The sequence below is a fragment of the Excalfactoria chinensis genome, chromosome 2 (genome assembly GCF_039878825.1).
Source record: "Excalfactoria chinensis isolate bCotChi1 chromosome 2, bCotChi1.hap2, whole genome shotgun sequence".
NCBI classification, from domain to species: domain Eukaryota; kingdom Metazoa; phylum Chordata; class Aves; order Galliformes; family Phasianidae; genus Excalfactoria; species Excalfactoria chinensis.
In genome coordinates this window covers 67,612,027-67,630,884 of record NC_092826.1, presented here as the reverse complement: position 1 = coordinate 67,630,884, position 18,858 = coordinate 67,612,027, and the positions used below count along the sequence as shown (strand labels likewise).

Here is an 18,858-nt window from a genome sequence, read left to right as displayed (position 1 = left end):
CTCTCTCAGAAAAATACAAGTAATGTATTTAATAGAAGCCTTTTTCACTCTAATTTTTAAATGCTCAATAGTCAAAAGCTTTTCTATCACTAAGCGAACTGAATTCAGACAAATTCTTGATAATAATAGTAGTAATCAAGTTCTCACTCAACACTGTACACTCAATTAATGAAAAGCAGTGATAAACATGTAGAATTATCTTAATACACATATACTGATAATGGAATGGATTAATTTAGAGGCTACTTCTTACCAAGACTTTGAAGAATTTAACCAACAAAGATTTTATATTTACAAGAGATTTTAGAGTCTGAACTACAAATTAAAACTGTTTAAACATCACAGCATTAAAAAAAAAAACAAACAATTTTTTTGTCTAATTGCAAGGTATTACCTTATGTTTCACTTAAAGAACTGCAAGAATATCATCCTACCCTCAGTGCATAAAAGCAACTAGTAACTAGATAATGCTGCCGTGTTCTATGCTTCTAAGACTAGAACAAAACCGGTTTACAAGAAACAAATCCTCCACCGCTCCTCACAGCTGCTACAGAAAGCATCCACAGATCTGCCAAAAATACAGCACCTATTCCAAAGCGTCCCTTGTACCCACACTTCAAGGACTATCCACTGTTTTACTCATGACACTCATAATACTGCTGCTGAAAAATGGCAATTTCAATGCTAATTTGTCCACTGTGTTGTGCTAAGTTTCAATATATTAAAACTGAACACATTATGTAAAGTAAAGCAAGATGCAAATATATTTTTGAAAATTTAGAAGATTTGAACATTATTTGCTCAAGGTAAAACAGCAGAAAAGCCTACTCCGACAAACATTAACAAGAGCATTGCCTATATCAGCTCAGAGGTGTAGAAAAGATTATAAGAGTTTGCTAAAATTGGTTTCTATATTCATGGAGGCATCCAGAGTATTTTTCACTAGTTCAACAATATTTCCTAGAACACAACATAAAAAAGCTAAGACTCCCCTCTTGATATACACAACATAAGAGTTCAGAAACCTGAGGACCTACATTCTTTCTCATCAAATAGCTTTGGAAAAAGAAAAAAACTAAGAATTTTCCATTAGCTACATAAAAAGATCACGACCTGTCCCTGTCTTGGCTTTGTCTGGAATAGTTAATTTTCTTTGTAGAGGCTCATATTTTGCTGTGCTTTGGATTTTTTTTTATTTAAATGAATACTATGCTAACCAACCAATGTTCTCAGTTGTTGCTGAGGCATGCTTAGACAGAGCCAAAGACTTTTCTGCTTTTTATACTGCCATGCCAGCAAGGAAGCTGGGCATGCACAAGAAACTGGGAAAGGACACAGCCAGGACAGCTGACCCCATATGACCAAAGGGACGTCCCATACCACATGGCACCATGCTCAGCAATAAAAGCAGGAGCAAAAAAGGATGAAGGAAGGAGGATGCTGTGAGTGAAGCATTTATCTTCTCACTAAACTGTTACAAGTAATGAGCCATGCTTTTCTCAAAGTGGCTGAACACCTGCTTGCCAATGGGAAATAGCAAATTAATTCCTTTTTATGCCTTGCTTATTTGTTTGGAGCTTTTACCTAGTGAACTGTCCTCATCTCAAACTATGAGCTCTTGCACTTCTACATTCTCAATTCTCTCACCCCAACAGGAGACTGTGAGGAAGCAGCTGCGTGGTGCTGAACTGCCTGTTGAGTTTAAATCACAACAGCCCCTTATAATGAAATAAGGATTTCTAGACCTTGTTCAAGGCAACAACTGTCTCATAACCTAGAAATAGAATAACTAGATTTACAGCTGTCTGCCTTGGAGACTAGTTGTGATGGTAAACAAAATGATCATAGCATACATCACATGTCTAATTATGGAACCTGTGATCCATAAACAAAACCATAGCAATATTATATTAACACGCTCCATCATTTTTTATTAAATGTATTTGTCATTTACAAATATGTAAAGGAAGTATGTAATAAAAACTTCAGTTTTCTTCTTTAGTTTGATTGGTACTTTCAGGATTACAAAAGTACTCAACTATACATCACACAACACTTATATGCTGTTAACAACATAGAGCATCCTTAATTCAAGCAGCAATTCATTTCCAAACCTGACCAACCATCCAAAGATTCTGAAAGGTCTCTGCTTAAAGATTTTAAGCTGTTACTGCAAATCAAAGAACTAACTTTCTGATGCTTAAGGAGTAGAATAATATCCTGTCTTTAACCCAGTGACTTAATTTTAGGTCATGCAGTACTCAAATATATCCCAGATGGATTTTGTTGCAGCAATACAGAATATTATTATGTACAAACCAGAGAGAGATAACACAAGAAAATTATTCCTACTTACTCGCTCCCAAGTAAGCTCTTCTGCTGCTCGATCCCATTCCAAAGCATTCCAGTTCATGTCATCTGAGGAGACAAAGGTCATTCTTAGAGCTGTCAGACTCACCCAAAAACAGATGTAACCACTCCACATGCTGTCTTCAATGAACAAAAGAGATAAGGTCCATAACATTCAACTCAAAAATGCTGATAGCTTTCCAGTGAGCTTTAACACTCAAGAAAAATGCATGACGTGAAAAAATGAGAAATAAATTAAAGCAGAAATTTATACAAATAGCTTCCTTGAATTACGAGAGTTCTATTTTTAACAGTTTAATTTACATTAAAAAAAATTTAGAACATTACTGTTTTGAGTCACCTGTTACCTTGTGCTCCATTGTTTGCATCTGCTGCATCTTCTACTACAGCATCTTCTTCATCTTCGTTCTCCTCCTCCTCTTCATCTACCTGTTCCTCTTGAATTTCAGGGTTCTCACCTACAACTGCATTGTCAGCAGCTGGGTTAGCAGGCTGATCAAGAACAGCGTTTTCAACAGCTCCATTTGCAACTGCCTGAGCCTGCAGAAACAGGATGTAGTATTCAGTTGAACTGCTTATACTAACTTTGTACTTTATCCTGTATTCATGGAAAAAAACCAAAACAATTACTTTTTTTTCTTAAATTAGATAAGCATTAAATGGTAACAATAAATCTCTTAAAAACAAAGAGAAACATTCAGAGCTCTAAACAAACTAGCTGATGTTGGAAGAGGCCTCTAGAGATCACCTGATCATCACACCTACTCAAAGCAGAGTCAGCTATGGAGCAGGTTGCTCAGTGCCGTTTCCAGATGGTGTTCAGGTAGCTTAACAATCTCTTAATGAAATTGCCTGTACTTCTACTTGCAGCCATCACTTTTTGTCCTGCCACTAAATACTATTAAGAAGCCACTGCACCTGTCTTTTATACCTATCAAACACACATTTATACACACTAATAAGGCACACCTTGCCCAGGCAGAACAGTTAGCAACTCTTAGCCTCTCCAGTTCCTTAATCAATTCTGTTGGCTCTTTGTTTGACTCCCTCCAGTATGTCAACTCCCCTACTGTACTGGAGAGTCCAGTACACAGCACCCCAAATGTGGTTTCACCAGTGCTTCATAGAGAAGAACTCTCCTGAGCTTCTGAAAACTATCATTAAATTAAAAAAGATAATTCAAGGAGAACTTGAGTAAATCAAACTAAGGATTTGTATCTCACTTTTTAAAAAGTAAACATATTAAAAAAAAAAAAAGTAAAACTTTAAATATTTCCCATCATGCACGTAGTACTTGTATCATCTCTTCTCCTACACAAGAATCTCCTCAAAGAACAAAAAGCAAATATGCAAATTGGGGTCAAGTAAGGGGTCAGAGAATACCTAACTTTAGAGGTTTCAGAAAGATTCCAACTACCTACAGAACAGTGAATTGATACCTCATGAACCACTAAAATATTTGTAAAAAAGATAAAAGTGGCATTTTTATTTACTACAGTTGACAATCCAGCTCTACATGCACAAAAGTTTTTAACTAAAGTATAAAATACAGATAAATAACTGTCATAAGAATCTACACAATTTTAAAACTCCCTAGCAAAAATGACACTGAAACAAATCCATTACCATTCCACGTCATAGAACTTCAAGAACTGAACAGTGACATTAATGTGTTTATATATAAGCACGAGTTCAGCCTCAATAAACGTACAAATATACACTACAATCAGATGAAATGACTGTTGGCTTCTGATAACGTATTTACTCATGTAAGCACATTTCCTATATTTATTATGAACTATTGAGCAGTTAAGTTTAACCTCGTTTTGTTGACCAACACCATTGAGTGGCTGCTGTTGATTCTGTTCCAACCACTGTGGTGCTCCTCCATGAACGATCTGTTCACGTAACCAAACAAGGCTGATAAATGCACACAGAGTGCACGTCACCACAAAACAACCCTGCAAACAGTCTGCCAATAAGTTCTCCCTGTCAAAGAGAAAACAAACATTAATTAAAAATGTATACTGCTTAAGACTAAGCTTGTTAAATATCTAAAACAGGTTTTCTCAGTTCAAATCAACAAAAAAATCCACATTTGTATGAAAAGCTGAATTTACTTGTGCGTCTAGGTGAAGAAATTATATGGCTTATTTTTTGAAACTCTGCTGAAAAGCTACTTCTATGAAGTTGCTTCTTGTAGAGAAAATCTGGATTACAGCAAAAGATCTGTTCATCCACCATCCACGTTTTATCTGCAACTAACGAAACAGAACTGCTGTGCCTGTCTTTGATTCAACTTTTCTGGCATTCTTTAACCCTAGATATTTTTTCTTTCCCTCTACTTCAGAAAACCTGAAGTATCAACTCACATAAAACTGTAAAGCAAGAGCAAAACAATGTTCTGCTAGGCAGCTGAATATTGGTTTCATATGAGGCAAGAAATACTTAAATTGAATTAAGCAATCCTCATTCCTATTCCAGGTGTTCCCTCCCACTTAGTTTCACCCTTGTACTTCTCCTTGACCATAATGAATTTACTCAGAAAACTGATTTACTACACTAAGTCTTTTAAAATAAGGAAGAAATATGCTATCAAAGTACTGATAGCAATTGCACAATATGCCCTGTGAAGCATCAGTCTGACTCTATGAAGCTGTACAGACACTTGTGCTCGCACAGTACAGTGAAGACAACAGGCAGCAGAAATCTAAAGTGAAAAGGTGACACCAGATGCTACTGAAATAACTCTGTCAAAGAAATACATTGTGAAACAGTACTTAGACAATACCTTTATTTCTCTCCCTAAATATGGGTTCTGTAGACTGTAATGGATGCAAAGGGACATTACAGAGCTATTTCCATAACTACCTTCCTAGGAAATGTCTTTGTATCAGTCTGGTTAAATACTTACGTTGATAGAATATCTAATGGCAGTGTCAGTAGTGAGCTCACAGAGCCAGTAAACAAGCACTTGTAGATACGACCTGCAGAAAAAAGCCACAAGCATGGTATAAAGTTGTTTTTTGTTATCGTCTCGTTTGGAGTTATTATCTTTTCACTTGACTTTCTAAATAATTTAATCACAAATAGAAAAAAAAAGTAACTTTCCATGAGTCAGCAGAATTTAAGAAAACTCACATGGAACAAAGTTGTGTTTATTTCAACAGGCCACACTTGATGAGGAAGACAAAGATGAAAAAAATCTTTTCCTGATGAAAAGAACTGTCATCCTAAGTTAAACCCAATATTCATCTAGACCTGTATCCAACACCACTCACACCTACTGATAGTTGCCTAAGGAAGACTATGGAAATAGGCTACAGATAATTGCAGTAATACTTCCTCTTTACATTCTCAGGTGCTTCAGCAGAGCAGCTCAGTTCCTGCGCCAAAATATCTCAGTATTAAGTAATACTTGACAGATTTCTTTCCTATTAATTTCTGCAATTGTATTTTCAACCTGCATAAATTTATGGCATCGCAATATCCTACAACAAGGAGCTTCGCCATTTCATTATGTGTTTCAAATCACTGTTCTATAGTTTAATATTTGGTGTTAGATAACAGCCTTTCATCACCGTTCCTCAGTTACAACCTTAGAAGCATGCTATCAATGCTTACAGCCTGCTTCAGCAAATCAGGTTTAGATCCATAGGATGGCACAGATGCTGTGGGAGGAATAAAGATGCTTATATCCAGACATGAAATTCTTTATATTCATTCCATTTCTTACGCGGTCATTGGCTACACTGCCTCAAGGGTTATAATGGCACATGATGGTTTCTATGGCATAGAATACACAGCTGAGCCACTACATTATGGTTAAATCTGTTTGGAGCTTACAGAGTTTTTAATCTATCTACATCCCTCATGAACCAATCCACCAGAAACATCCAAGTCTAGTGTTTATGCTCACCTTCTATATAAAACATACTACAGAACTCTGAGGAAACTAACACAACCCCAGTGCAGTCCACTCCTTTGTCAATGAACAGAAAATACAGAATAGCGCATTCAAAGGTCTAGAGTAAGTCAGCAGAAGAGACAATGGCTGCATAGCTGATCAAGTGAAAACATTCAGCTTTATTGTAGCCAGCAGCATATATACGCTTTGCATTTAGCAGAGCCTGAATCAAATTCAGCAAGGTGCCCAGCATGTTTCTGCGGCTTGCCTCTGCTTATCGCCTAGCTGCAAGAGGTGGAGGGTGGAAGAACTGCAAAGGTACAAGAAACAGCTGTGTAGTCTGTTAAGCTGCACAGCTGTTAAGCTTGTGTTCAAGAACACAAGCCCCGAACCTCCTCAAATTACAATACACCGGTAGGAATTATGCGTAACAGAACTCACTGTGGGATTTTATGGAATACAAAGGGGATTTTATGACAAAAAACCCATACGCAAACTGATCCCTACTTTTTCCTCACATACTTCATTCTTCACATAAAAGCACTAAGATCTGTAATCAGGAGGTCTGGAACAGATCTCTTGTGTGCAACACTTTAGACAAAGGACAGCAGCCATTAAATCCTTGTCAAACTCTTGGATAGCTCTTGATTGGTGCTAAGGAACTGATTTTAAATTTGCTTCTCATGCAGGGATGCCATTTAAGATAATTGTTTAGTTTTATGCCTTTCTAGTCTTAGGTAATATTCACAAATTTCAGAGTTCTATTGTCTTCCCTACATAACCTATGTAACTTCTAACTCCAGTCCTGTTCTCTTCACTTTCTTCACCCTTTATTTCTAGGTCTGTTTGTTTTCCCTCTTCTTTTGAATGAAATCACATACAGAATGCTCTCTGGCAATCAGCAAATATTCTTTCTGATCTTTCTCTTCTTTTTCCTGGTGCTCACATACCCAATTCCATTCATAACATACTCATACAGATGCAAGCAGTCATTTTGCAAATATCTACAATTTTAACCACCATGTGACTACATGAAATGAACACAGAACTTCTCTCTTCATCTATATGATTTTTAAGCTGGCAGTTGAATCACTCTAGAAACACAAACTCATGTGCAATGTTGGAACATGACTTCTTAAACTAGAAACAAACGAAGCTCTTCAGATAACCCATCTCACTGTACGGCATTTCCCGCTGGGGAAATTGGCTCAAGAGTGAATTTCTAAGTGAAATAAGTCAAATAACGTATTTTATTTTTCTTAAGTAAACCAACAATACCCACACAAAGCTTTTCTGAACCAAGCAACAAATTTTCCTGTGTATATGAGTATTACGCCACAATAGATTTATACTCACATGCAGTAAGAGGTACTACTCCCAACCATGCGAAGGCCACAAGTGTATAATGAAACCAGTACCGTATTGCTGTGCCAATACTCGTAACCAGTCCAGCAAAGATGTCTTGGATTGGAAGCCGCGAAGGCATGTCTGGGGAATAAACTGTGTAGAAAAGGCACTTATTCATCAGCTCATCCTTTAAACAAGCATTTACATAGAAGACCTGTCAGCTACAAAACATTTGTATTTGAGAAAAATCTTACAATGAGAATAAACATATTCTATAGACTTCCAACAGATCACTCCAAATAAATAACAAAAAATGTCTTGACACATTATGCGTTGAATTTAATAGGAAAATCAATACACTCTATGCCAGTTTTTGACTAAGAGATGTTGTTTTCTAAATAGCTTTACTACATTCACTGCAAGTCAAAATAGGCCAAAGCCTGCAAGAAAAAGCAGGTTCTAAATTCAGCAGCTCTCCCACTCAACATCACCTGAAAGAGACCCTTGTTACTTACAAATCTAGTTCAAGGAGCAAAGAGCACATGGAACAAGATAAACCACCAGTTTTGCATTCTCTCCATTTGTACTAAATAGTTCAGACTACACACGCTATCCAAAAGGACAAAATTCAGCAAAGAAAAAGCACTGTAAAACAGCATGAAGTGAAGGCAACTAATTAAGTATCGATAAACTTTCATTTTCAAGGGATATCAATTGCTCCTGTGGTCCCACCTATTAAGGAACATGTGGCAATTCTCATGATAGTAAATTTTCTTGCCCTTTTTAATTGAACACACATATGACATAAATCTCACTACGTTCAGAAGTCAAGAAAAATAACGTCAAGGTTTTTTTAATTTGCGTTCACTTTTATTGCCTAGTCAGTACATTAAAAAGCTGCACGACAGATCATCACCCTTTGAGCGCATCTCCACTTCTCCCACAGTACCAAGTACCAGCCATCTCTAGCCTACCCTTCCTTAAATGCTACTCAGATACGGAACCACTTCTTTCAGACTACAGGTGCCAATTACCTAAAGTTTACATTGCACATTAAGCAACTGGAAGATATCTATTTCTAACAGTGTCATTACGCACAATGAGTTTCTGCATACTAACACGGATTCCAAGAAGTCATAATGTCCAGCATCAATACCAGATGTGAATGAAGAAGATAAACTACAGTTTAGCACAAAGATACTGCTGCCTGGATGGTTAGCAGTTACACTGACAACGGATGAACTTGAAGATATCACACACATTGAACCTGGGCTATTTTTTGGAAACCTGATGTAACATAAGTAAGTGACCTACATTCTTCTTTACATAAAATATTGGAGAAAAATTTTCCTCCCTCTTATATAAGCCTTTTGTCTACAAGTCTGAAAAACACTGCTTCATGCCATCCACCTGCATTCACCTTTTCTCTAAACAACAACCCTGCTCTCTTTAGGTGTATTCACGCTTACTGGGAGAGAAAGCCTCTATGTGAGAGCAGACCACTTCTTTTCTCTCCAGGGACACTTCCCTAAGTATCTGTATTGTAAGGAGAACACAGGAGCACAGAAGAGCAGGCTCAATAAGCAAAAGAATGTGGAGAGTATGTTGCGCTTCAACAATAAGTGGATTGTACGTGGCACAAAGTAACAGCAAAACAGTAACTGTGAGATAAACCTTATTGGGTTTTAGGTTTCAAAGGTACTTGGCAAACAAACAAAATTCACCAAGAAAGGACTAAAATAAAAGCATAACGGAAGGAAAGCATAACCGTGAGAGCAGCAACTGAAGAGCACCACAAAAACACGTTTTGACATTGTCTACTAATTTCTGATTTTCTTATTGCAGAATCAGATTTAGTATGCAATTTGGTAGTAACAGAAAACACTCATTTAAGACTTACTAACAATCTCAGCTCACACCAAATGAACATCCTGGATAACTTAAAGAGGAGATAAGCAGACACGTTAAAGGCGCTAAAAGAACATCTACCTGTAGTGTTTTTGATACTGTATCACTCAGACAAAACAGAACTCAGCAGATAATTTGAGGATTATATTTTCTAATCCTCAAAAAACATATTTTAGATCAACACTTTGGAACTAGAGAAGAGGTTACAAGGAAAACATCCATGATTTAGTTGTTAAGGGGAAGCTGTGAGAATTTAAAATAATTTAAAAACAAAACAAAACAAAAAACATAGAATCATAGAATCACCAAGGTTGGAAAAGACCTAAAAGATCACCCAGTCCAACCGTTCACCAATTACCAATTACCAATAGCTCCCACTAAACCATGTCCCTCAGCACAACATCCAGTCGTTCCTTGAACACAGAATCACAGAACACCCCCCAAGGTCGGTCGGTGACTCCACCACCTCCCTGGGCAGTCCATTCCAGTGCCTGACACCCTTTCTGAGAAGTAATACTTCCTAATGTCCAGGCTGAATCTCCCCTGCCGCAGCTTGAAACCATTCCCTCTGGTCCTATCACTAAAGACTCAAGAGAAGAGGCAGACCCCCAGCTCACTACCACCTCCCTTCAGGAAGTTATAGAGAGCAATAAGGTCTCCCCTGAGCCTCCTCTTCTCCAGGCTGAACATTCCCAGCTCCTTCAGCCACTCCTCATACAGCCTGTACTCCAGACCCCTCACCAGCTTCGTTGCCTTCCTTTGAACACGTTCCAGGGCCTAAATAATAATCTTATATGAAATTGTGTAAACCTTGGGGGGTCTGTAAGAAGAATGCCCATCCTAACGCAATAAAACTGCATTGCTAATTCTACATACTAATTTTTCTAAAGGCTCCACGATGACAACAGAGTATTCAAACGAACACACAATATAGCCACTGCTCAGGGCCAGTTAAGCTACATCCCCCAAATCTTAATTTGTGGCGATGCCAGGAGCTGGGTAGGTGGGTGCTGAGAGAACTGATGTTTATATCTTGACTTTGTCACATTCTGTAATACATTAAGCTTCTATCTAACTCAATTGGACTTCTCTGCCCCTTTGAGCCACCCAAATGGAAAGGTACAATGAGCAGTCCATGAACCTCATGCAGCATGCTCAATTACTTATTATTCCTTATTTATGTACTCGTTTGTTGAAGAAGACTCGCATCCTTACCCAATTTTCAGGGAAACAGTTTGTCAGTACATTTCAATTGACAGAAAGATCAACAACAGAAAAGTGGGAAAGGATTCCCAGTACTCTACCCTACCCATAGTGGTACTTTCAGGCTTACTACTGGAAGCATTCTTAGCATTCCCATTTCCTCAGAGCACAAGCACTACACAGTTGTGCTTTGACAAACCCCAAGGGAATCAATCTGCTGACCCTAAATAACAACCACTAAACTTCCCAACAAGTAGAACAAATGAACACTTTCAACTTAACCTTTCCCTGCCATTTTTATTTTTTTTTTTTTTTCCCAAATACCAAAGTTAATCCAAATGAAAACTACCCTGCAAATGCTATTTTCCTTGTAAGGAAGAGTTAATAGCCATCACCTGGGCAGTACAGAATGGAGCACCAATCAGAGCAGTATCCCAAAAACAGAAGTATATACATGTATTAAAAATAAACCAAGAACCCCAAACCTGTTATGTTGATAAAGTGTATAATAATGATTAAAAATGTTAACAAAACCACTTTTATTACTTGCACAATAAAAAAGTGAAGGGAGCATCAGCAGCACTTCCACTCCAGGAGGTTATAAATGCCAGGTGCACAACAGAAAATATACAGTACCAATATAGAGCAAACATCTGGCTCTTCTGAACCAGGACATTCTCTTGCTTTTCCTGCCTACCTCACACCCACAGCAAATCCCTGTACAAACCTCCCTCCAACAAGAATCACCCACAGTTCAAAACTGATACCAAGGCAACTGTCCAGGAATCTCCTTATGTCCTAAAGGGTGACTCCCAATGAATGCAAACAAGTTATGCAGGTTCAAGTATGTTACAAGCTTGTTCATCTCCCCCATTTATGGCTAGTTCTGCCATAAAGCAGGAAGTGGATGAATACACATAAACAGTTCCAGAGAAGTCACGTATAAGATTGTAAACAACTAACATGAAATACAACAGAAAGTTATCTGTGTCTTCTATGCTGCTGGCCAGTAGCATTCTGAGAATGCCAGCCTTCCTCCTAAAAAGAATTAAATACCGAGTGGATCAAGTTGGGGTTTTTTTTGCCAGTTTATATTATTCCTACAGATTTCGCGGCTCCTGCAAGCCTCTTCCTACAATGCATCATCTTACTACACTAAGGGAACCAGAACTGCATAAAGAAAAGCATCACCCTTCAGACATACACTCACCCTCTCTGTCTTTAAAAACATAAATGAAACAACCCCATACTATTTATTATGAAGGATCAAATGTTTTATTAGCTTTATTTTTCCCCACAGCTGTCATAATGCAACTGCTCATTTTTTCCCCATCCGAGTCAGCCCATTTATTTGCCCATAACCTAAACAGATGTATGTCCAGTACAGAAGAAACCAAAACATCTTCCTTTGCATAGACAAAACTTCCACTTAGCCAATTTAACAGAATCTCCACATTTAATCAGTTCTGTTATGCAGAGATTTCCTACCTATCGTTACACTTGCAAGTCATTTATACACCACTTAAATCAACCTTGTGCACTGATCATGAAAGTCTACCTAATTTGCAGAGGAAAGCAGCTATGTTCTACAATCTCGAGTGACACAGACTCTGTTACAGACTACTAATGGAAAATGAGAAAAATGCCATCCATCCTTATGCAAACCACAGCTCCAACAACACGTACAAAATCAATACTTTCATGCATCTGAGCTCCCCTGGAGCTGGTAGCAGACAACTCAAATTCTTCACCCATGTGACATTTTGCATCTTAGAAGTTCATGTTACTTCAATCTAGACATTCTAGACAGGTTGAAGATACTGACCACTGTGTTAAAGTTCATCCAAGTGACCAGATCAAAGTTATCCCATTTTACCCTTCAATTAAATCTTACTGTAAATAATGAGCCCAAGAAAATGGGTCACTCACTCCAGTGTAATTACATGACAACATCTTACAGATCACTTTGTTAAAGATTCAGTTAAAGACCCAGAAGCCTGGACCTTAACAAACTAAGTACAACTACAAACAACACACAATTACTACACAACGTTCTTACATTGACTACTTAAGAACATGAATATGTAATCACATACTTTGTCTACATGGTTGAACACTTTAGAGAATGATCCTACTTTTCAAAAGAAAAATCAGTTCCTTCACATCCCTTCCAAGATACAGGCTGAACCTCCTACTCTCTGCTTCCTTCCTTATGCCCAGTAACTAACCCAGTACATAGTTCAGGTGCTAAAGAAATACAAGATATTAGTGAATTTAAAGACAGCGAAGGACTTAAGAATACATGTGCTAGAATCATAGAATACTTAGAGTTGGAAGGGACCTCTGAAGGCCATCTAGTCCAACTGCCCTGCAATGAACAGGGACAACACAGCTACATCAGGTTGCCCAGGGCCTGATCCAAGCCTCACCTTGAAAGTCTCCATAGGTGGGGCATCAACCACAGCACTGGGCAGCCTGTTCCAGCACCTCATCAACCACACTGTAAAACTCCTTACATCTAACCTAAATCTGCACTCTTTGAGCTTGAAACCATTTCCAATTGTTCTGTCACCACAGACCCTGCTAAAGGTCTGTCTCCTCCTTTCCTTTACATACTGAAAAGCAACTAAAGAATAGCACCAGGAATATTTCATGAATACCCCACACACCATTACACTGGCAAATTCTTCAGAATGATAGCAACAGCCTCAGTAAGCAAATCAAGGTAACCTAAAAGAGGAATTGCTGGTATTACAGCACAGTGAAGTTTTCTCAATTCAGCACCTGATAGCTGAAGCACATATATGCGTTTATTCCACCACATGCCATGGTGAATAAACTGCTAAGAGCTTTACACATGGCAGTTATAGGCCAGAACTAACTTCATTATGGATGACTGGCATATACATCAATCCCACCAATTCAGTCTCTGCATTGCCATTTTCCTTCCAGCATGCATGACCTTCCCAGCTCTCACAAGCAGACTGAGTTTCCACACAGTATGTACAAATTATTTTTCAAGTACAGAGGGATAAGAGATACTAAGGAAAGCATCATTGCATGAATTTGAAGTGTGAAGGAAATAGAAGGAAGCGATGAAACAAGACATGCTGGGTAAAGAGGAATGAAGAAATCTGTGCTAGCTAATTAACATGTGCAACCACCGTATGCAGCCTGGTAAGAAAGAAAACAGCATGCATCTATCTATCTATCTATCTATCTATCTATCTATCTATCTATCTATCTATCTATCTCCACAGGATAATTTGTGCAATGTGGAAAGCCAAGAAGAAAACATTATCAACTGATAGCGCTAAGTGCGCAGTGCAGCCAGCTCATGACAGAGAAAAATAAATAAATCTTTGCTAAAGAGATTCCCCAATTGCCAGTTTCAAGGCTCCTGTAACAAATGCTAATCTGCTAAACCACAGTGACTCAATCACATTTTCTATGTGTCTATAATGTGCAGCTACATTACAAGCTGTGCTGATAACAGATAAGTCAGTCAAGGATAAAACTTCTGCAGGATCACCTGTATTGATTATGGCACTAAAGACATTTTCTGGTATCAACATTAACATACATATTAAAAACCAAACATTTAAACCTTCTCATCACTTTTCTTCTAAATCTCAATGAAAACAACAAGCTTTTGTCTTTTATCCTCATACAAAATTAGAACATCTTCTTTCTTATCTCTTTTACATTTCTCACATGGGGTCTCCACATTAGTGAAAAAGAAGAATCTGAAAGCATGAGAGATTGCTGAGATCAATGCAAAACATGCTATTCTCCTCACACAGAATTCTTGGAAAGGAAAATTCACGCATTAACCCATGTGCCTTGGTAGTCTGAACCAATACACAACTAGATAAGAAGGATGAGGAAGAAGACAGTACTAGAGCTCAGTCCTTCCAACACGGACAAGCCAGCCTGAAAGGGAGATTTGATTTTGATACTTCTGTTACAGCTCACATATGGTTATGAAAGCACTATGTTATCCATCATTTAGACAAGTCACAAGATCTGTGATAATAAAGAAACAATTCAAACAAGAATTCAGAAATTAAAACACAAGTGCGGACCTAGAAGGCTGAATGAAAAAGTAATCAAAAATACTACAATAAAAAGAAACCAAGTTCTGATAAAACAAGAGCAGTGAAACATACTTACTTGGTGTGAAAGCAAATCTGTGCTTACATAATTCACAGTATTCTTTTCTGCTGTGTTTAAGCCACTGAACTAAGCTGAAACAAAAAGCGATCACATTAAGACATGCTATTACATCTTTCCCCATTCCTCTCCATTACAAAAAGCAAATCAATTATCTGTTTCAAACAAAGTAGAACCTTCATATGATCACAGAGGACAAACTAACATGTATATTAAGTTTACTTACGCCACAAAGTTTACATGGCTTTCACAGAGAAAGTACATGTTACCAAAAAGGGTAGCAATGGAAGGCATATACCCTCACTTGGATATTGACTGGGAGCACCAGCCCTTAAAAATATTCCACAATTTAAAACCAGTCTATCAGTGAAAGAATGACTAGTAAAATACAATCAAAAAGAGAGTGCATATAGACCAGAATTATGGTTTTCATTTTAAGGACTTCCCTGATTGAACATCACCTCAAAAAGATCTTAGTATGGTTTGTTGGTTTTATTCTTACTATGAGGCTAAGTACTCTTCTTCGTTCACTATTATATGAAGGCAGAAAAAAGAACATGTATTGACTTTTCTGTTCCTTGTTCTCACAAGACACGAGTGAGGAGAACTTAACTCTCAAACAAACATATCCACGAGTACTTCCTTTTCACACGTAACTGCTGAACTCATGAAGATTTACAATTCTATGTAAGGAACCCTCATAAAAAAAACAACAAACAAACCAACCCCAACCCTGAACATACTTCCTTCATTTTAAGCTTGTTAACATGAAGACGTATGAAGCACTGCTTTTAGAAATATGTTAATGCATTTTACTAAAGACAAATGAAGAAACAAGCAAAAACTCTCAGAACTTACCATTCCTGATGAATAAATTTAATACTGCCAGTACACACACACGGATGATACAGGGGTTTCTCAGGAGTTCCTTCAGACCGACAGACTCTGCATATATCTGCTGAACAAGACAACAGTTATTACACTTCCGCTGGAAGAAATCCCATTTACAAAACTAATTACACGCTACAGAAACTTTGCCACGTAGCAAAATGAAGCCAAAATAACTGAGACTGGAAAAAGCTTTAAGATGGATTTCATGTTGTAGAAGAAAGGAAGACTTGAGGACTACCAGAAAAAAAAAAAACACCAAAAAAAAAAAACCAAACAAGAAAAATACTATTTCCCTGATCATCACGTATACAAAAAAACCAAACTTTATCTTTATTACATACTTAAGGTTTCTACGATATACACATAGCAAAGCTGTATGTAGAGCATAATAATAACAACACCTGTAAAGCAACATACAGTTTGTGAAGGACAGTCTCCCTGAAAGCAAATGTAATCTTTGAAATGGAATAATTCTGAGTTTTGAATAAGTTTAAGAGAAGCTGAGAAGAAGAGATTTATCAGTTCCTAACACATGCTTAAGACAGCCACTACTCTTGAACCTAAGGTGCATGCTCCTCTGTGCTCCTGAGGAAACAAAGCACCAAAATCATAAGGAACACAAAGAGGTATTTTGTGACTTTGCCACTGAAGCTGAGTAAGGCCACCCATTTAACAGCCTGCAGTCCAGTCACAAGACAAAAGACATTTTCTATTTCATAGGAGTCCTGAAGCTTCTTTATCCTCTGTTTTTGACATTTTCTTACAACTAAAGATTCCAAGATGTTTTGCAAAGAAGCGAATGCATCCTTCTCCCTCTAAAGGTCTTTTCTAATATAATTTCATTATTCAGAGCATTTAAACACTACTCAACTATTTCATTTGTTTACTGACAGATGTGCATTATCTTCCCTTTACTCCTTCTTTCATACCCTTGCACTTATACTTGCATTATGGAAACAAACATAACGTGTCCACTTTCACTGAAGATTTAGGTTTAGGATTTTCTCTTTTAGTAAACAGCTCTCCATCAATAAGCAACCAGCAAAGCTAAAGGAGTAAATGCTACAAGCAAGTACAAAAGCACTTCCATTGCAGTCACATCAAACAATGTCACGTTGCTGCAAACACCAAGAACTCCTGGTCTCTCTGCCTACAAGAAAGACCAGAACCACTGCTTTAAGACACAAAGGATTCCTTTTATTACAGAGAGTATTTCCAGACAATTGTAGAGAACAGATCTCTTCAGTCTCTTCAAGGCAGGATCTACCTTCCCCCAGCACCTTACCCACAGCAGGCCGACAACTTGATACATCAGAGCTGCCTTGCAAAGGGTGAGACAAGAGACAGAAGGGGGCAGATAACAAAACACAGGAACCAGGGGTTACATGATTTCAACTGATGTGAAACTGCTGCTCTAAGAATACTGTGGCACCAAAGGAAGAAAGTCAAAGGCACACAGTCTTCTGAAGGACCCCCTTCAGCCCTCTCAGCACTCCCCAATCGACCAGCAATCTGGCCCATTTAGCAGCATGTAACTTCAAATCAACAAATCCTGCTAAGGGTCAACATACACCTTATGTATAACATCAAGTACAAAGAGAATTCTAGTGAGTAGTAGATGCTATTTTTCTACTTGCATATGCACTTTAGCTCTTCCAACCCCCCCCCCCCCCCCACACACACACACACAGAAAACTTCTCTGCTTGTCACATATCTAACAAAACATTCCCCACTGTAATACCTAAAACTGAAGTTCAGATTATTCAGCAAGAAACTGATTTAACTGGAAAGACACGTGGGTTTCTTTCTGCTTCACTTATTAACTCCATCATCAATCATCAATTCTACCCAGAAGAGCACTTGCCACAAATGTAACTACTGGGTTTTCAACACTTACAAAGGCCCACTTGACATTGACAGCACAAGTTTGGTCTGTGTTACACTTAATTCCAGTGCTATTATTTTTAAGCTTTTGAGGGTAACATTAAGATGTAAGGTGCTACATGTAGCACACAGATACACATACAATGTAAATGGATAAATAAATACAAATAGAAACACCACAAGTGGGAAGCCCAAGTGGAGAGTTACAGCACTAAGGTGCCCTAGAGGATATTTAACAACCCCCCTTTCTCTCTTTCCATCCTCCCCAGTCACCAGATCAGGTCCTCTAAAAGCACACAGGATCAAAGGCTACCACTGCTAGCAGCCTGTTACGAATTATCAGCTGTGGGTTTTGGATTAAATCCACCAAGATGGATTTACCAACCATTGGCATGGTGAGAGCTGGACTAGTCAGTTCTGAGAACCTGCCCCACAGTTCGCTGTAAGCCAAGCATCCCGGACAACCGGATGCCAAGTAACCAAAACCTCAACAGTCACTTGATTCATGCCATCGCCGCATGGAATTGCTGGGCTGCAGAGGCAGGGGACTGCTGCAGCAAGCACTTTTACAAGTTGTTAAGATGTTAAGCACACGCGTCGTAATTTCTTTTGTTTCCATGAGTGCTAAGCAATCCACAACACAGCCCAACGGGCTTATCTACGAAGACACGGCCTTATTTCAACCCATCGCTTCGTGTTTTCCCAGCTGTTTTATCCTCTCAAGTTGGAAAACCGAGTGTCACTGGATACAAACACAGCCGCAAAGGGTCGGCTCAGTACCGAACACCGTGCCGCTATAACGCTCTCCTCGTACCCCACCGAACCGAGCAGCGCCGTTACCAGCACGGCCCGCCCCTCCCCCGCCGAGCAGCACCCGGCCCCCACGGCCGCGGTTATGTAAGGGACGCGCGCCCCGGCCCGCACCGCTGCCGCCGGGTAACGCGTTAACGGGGTCCTCCACACCGCCCCTACGCCGTCGGAGGCAGCGTAGGTAAAGCCCGGCCGTACGGGGGACGCGGGGGGAGAAAGAAAGGCACTAAGCGAGCACCTTACCTTCCTCGGCGGTCTCCATCTTGGCTGGCTGACGCAGCGCCGGCCGAGAGGGTGGCGTGACGGCGGCGGGGCGGGGCGGCACGGCGCTGCGCGGGGCGATCGCGCCGCCAACACGTCAGGG

General features: G+C 38.9%; 1 protein-coding gene across 2 annotated transcripts in view; it reads right to left on the bottom strand.

Annotated features, from left to right (window-relative positions):
• Nucleotides 1-18,850, bottom strand: part of MARCHF6 (membrane associated ring-CH-type finger 6) — a 38,194-nt gene extending 19,344 nt beyond the window's left edge. Inside the window, exons 1-8 of one of the 2 annotated variants that reach the window (XM_072327659.1) lie at nt 18,738-18,850; nt 15,767-15,863; nt 14,909-14,982; nt 7,634-7,777; nt 5,285-5,357; nt 4,191-4,359; nt 2,718-2,910; nt 2,357-2,418 (exon numbers count right to left, since the gene is read on the bottom strand). In XM_072327659.1, the coding sequence (XP_072183760.1) occupies nt 2,357-2,418; nt 2,718-2,910; nt 4,191-4,359; nt 5,285-5,357; nt 7,634-7,777; nt 14,909-14,982; nt 15,767-15,863; nt 18,738-18,756 (831 nt within the window). In that variant the 5' untranslated portion in view covers nt 18,757-18,850. Of the gene's footprint in view, nt 1-2,356; nt 2,419-2,717; nt 2,911-4,190; nt 4,360-5,284; nt 5,358-7,633; nt 7,778-14,908; nt 14,983-15,766; nt 15,867-18,737 lie in introns of both variants that reach the window. The other variant, XM_072327658.1, reaches the window with a different exon arrangement.
• Nucleotides 18,851-18,858: the final 8 nt, after the last annotated feature.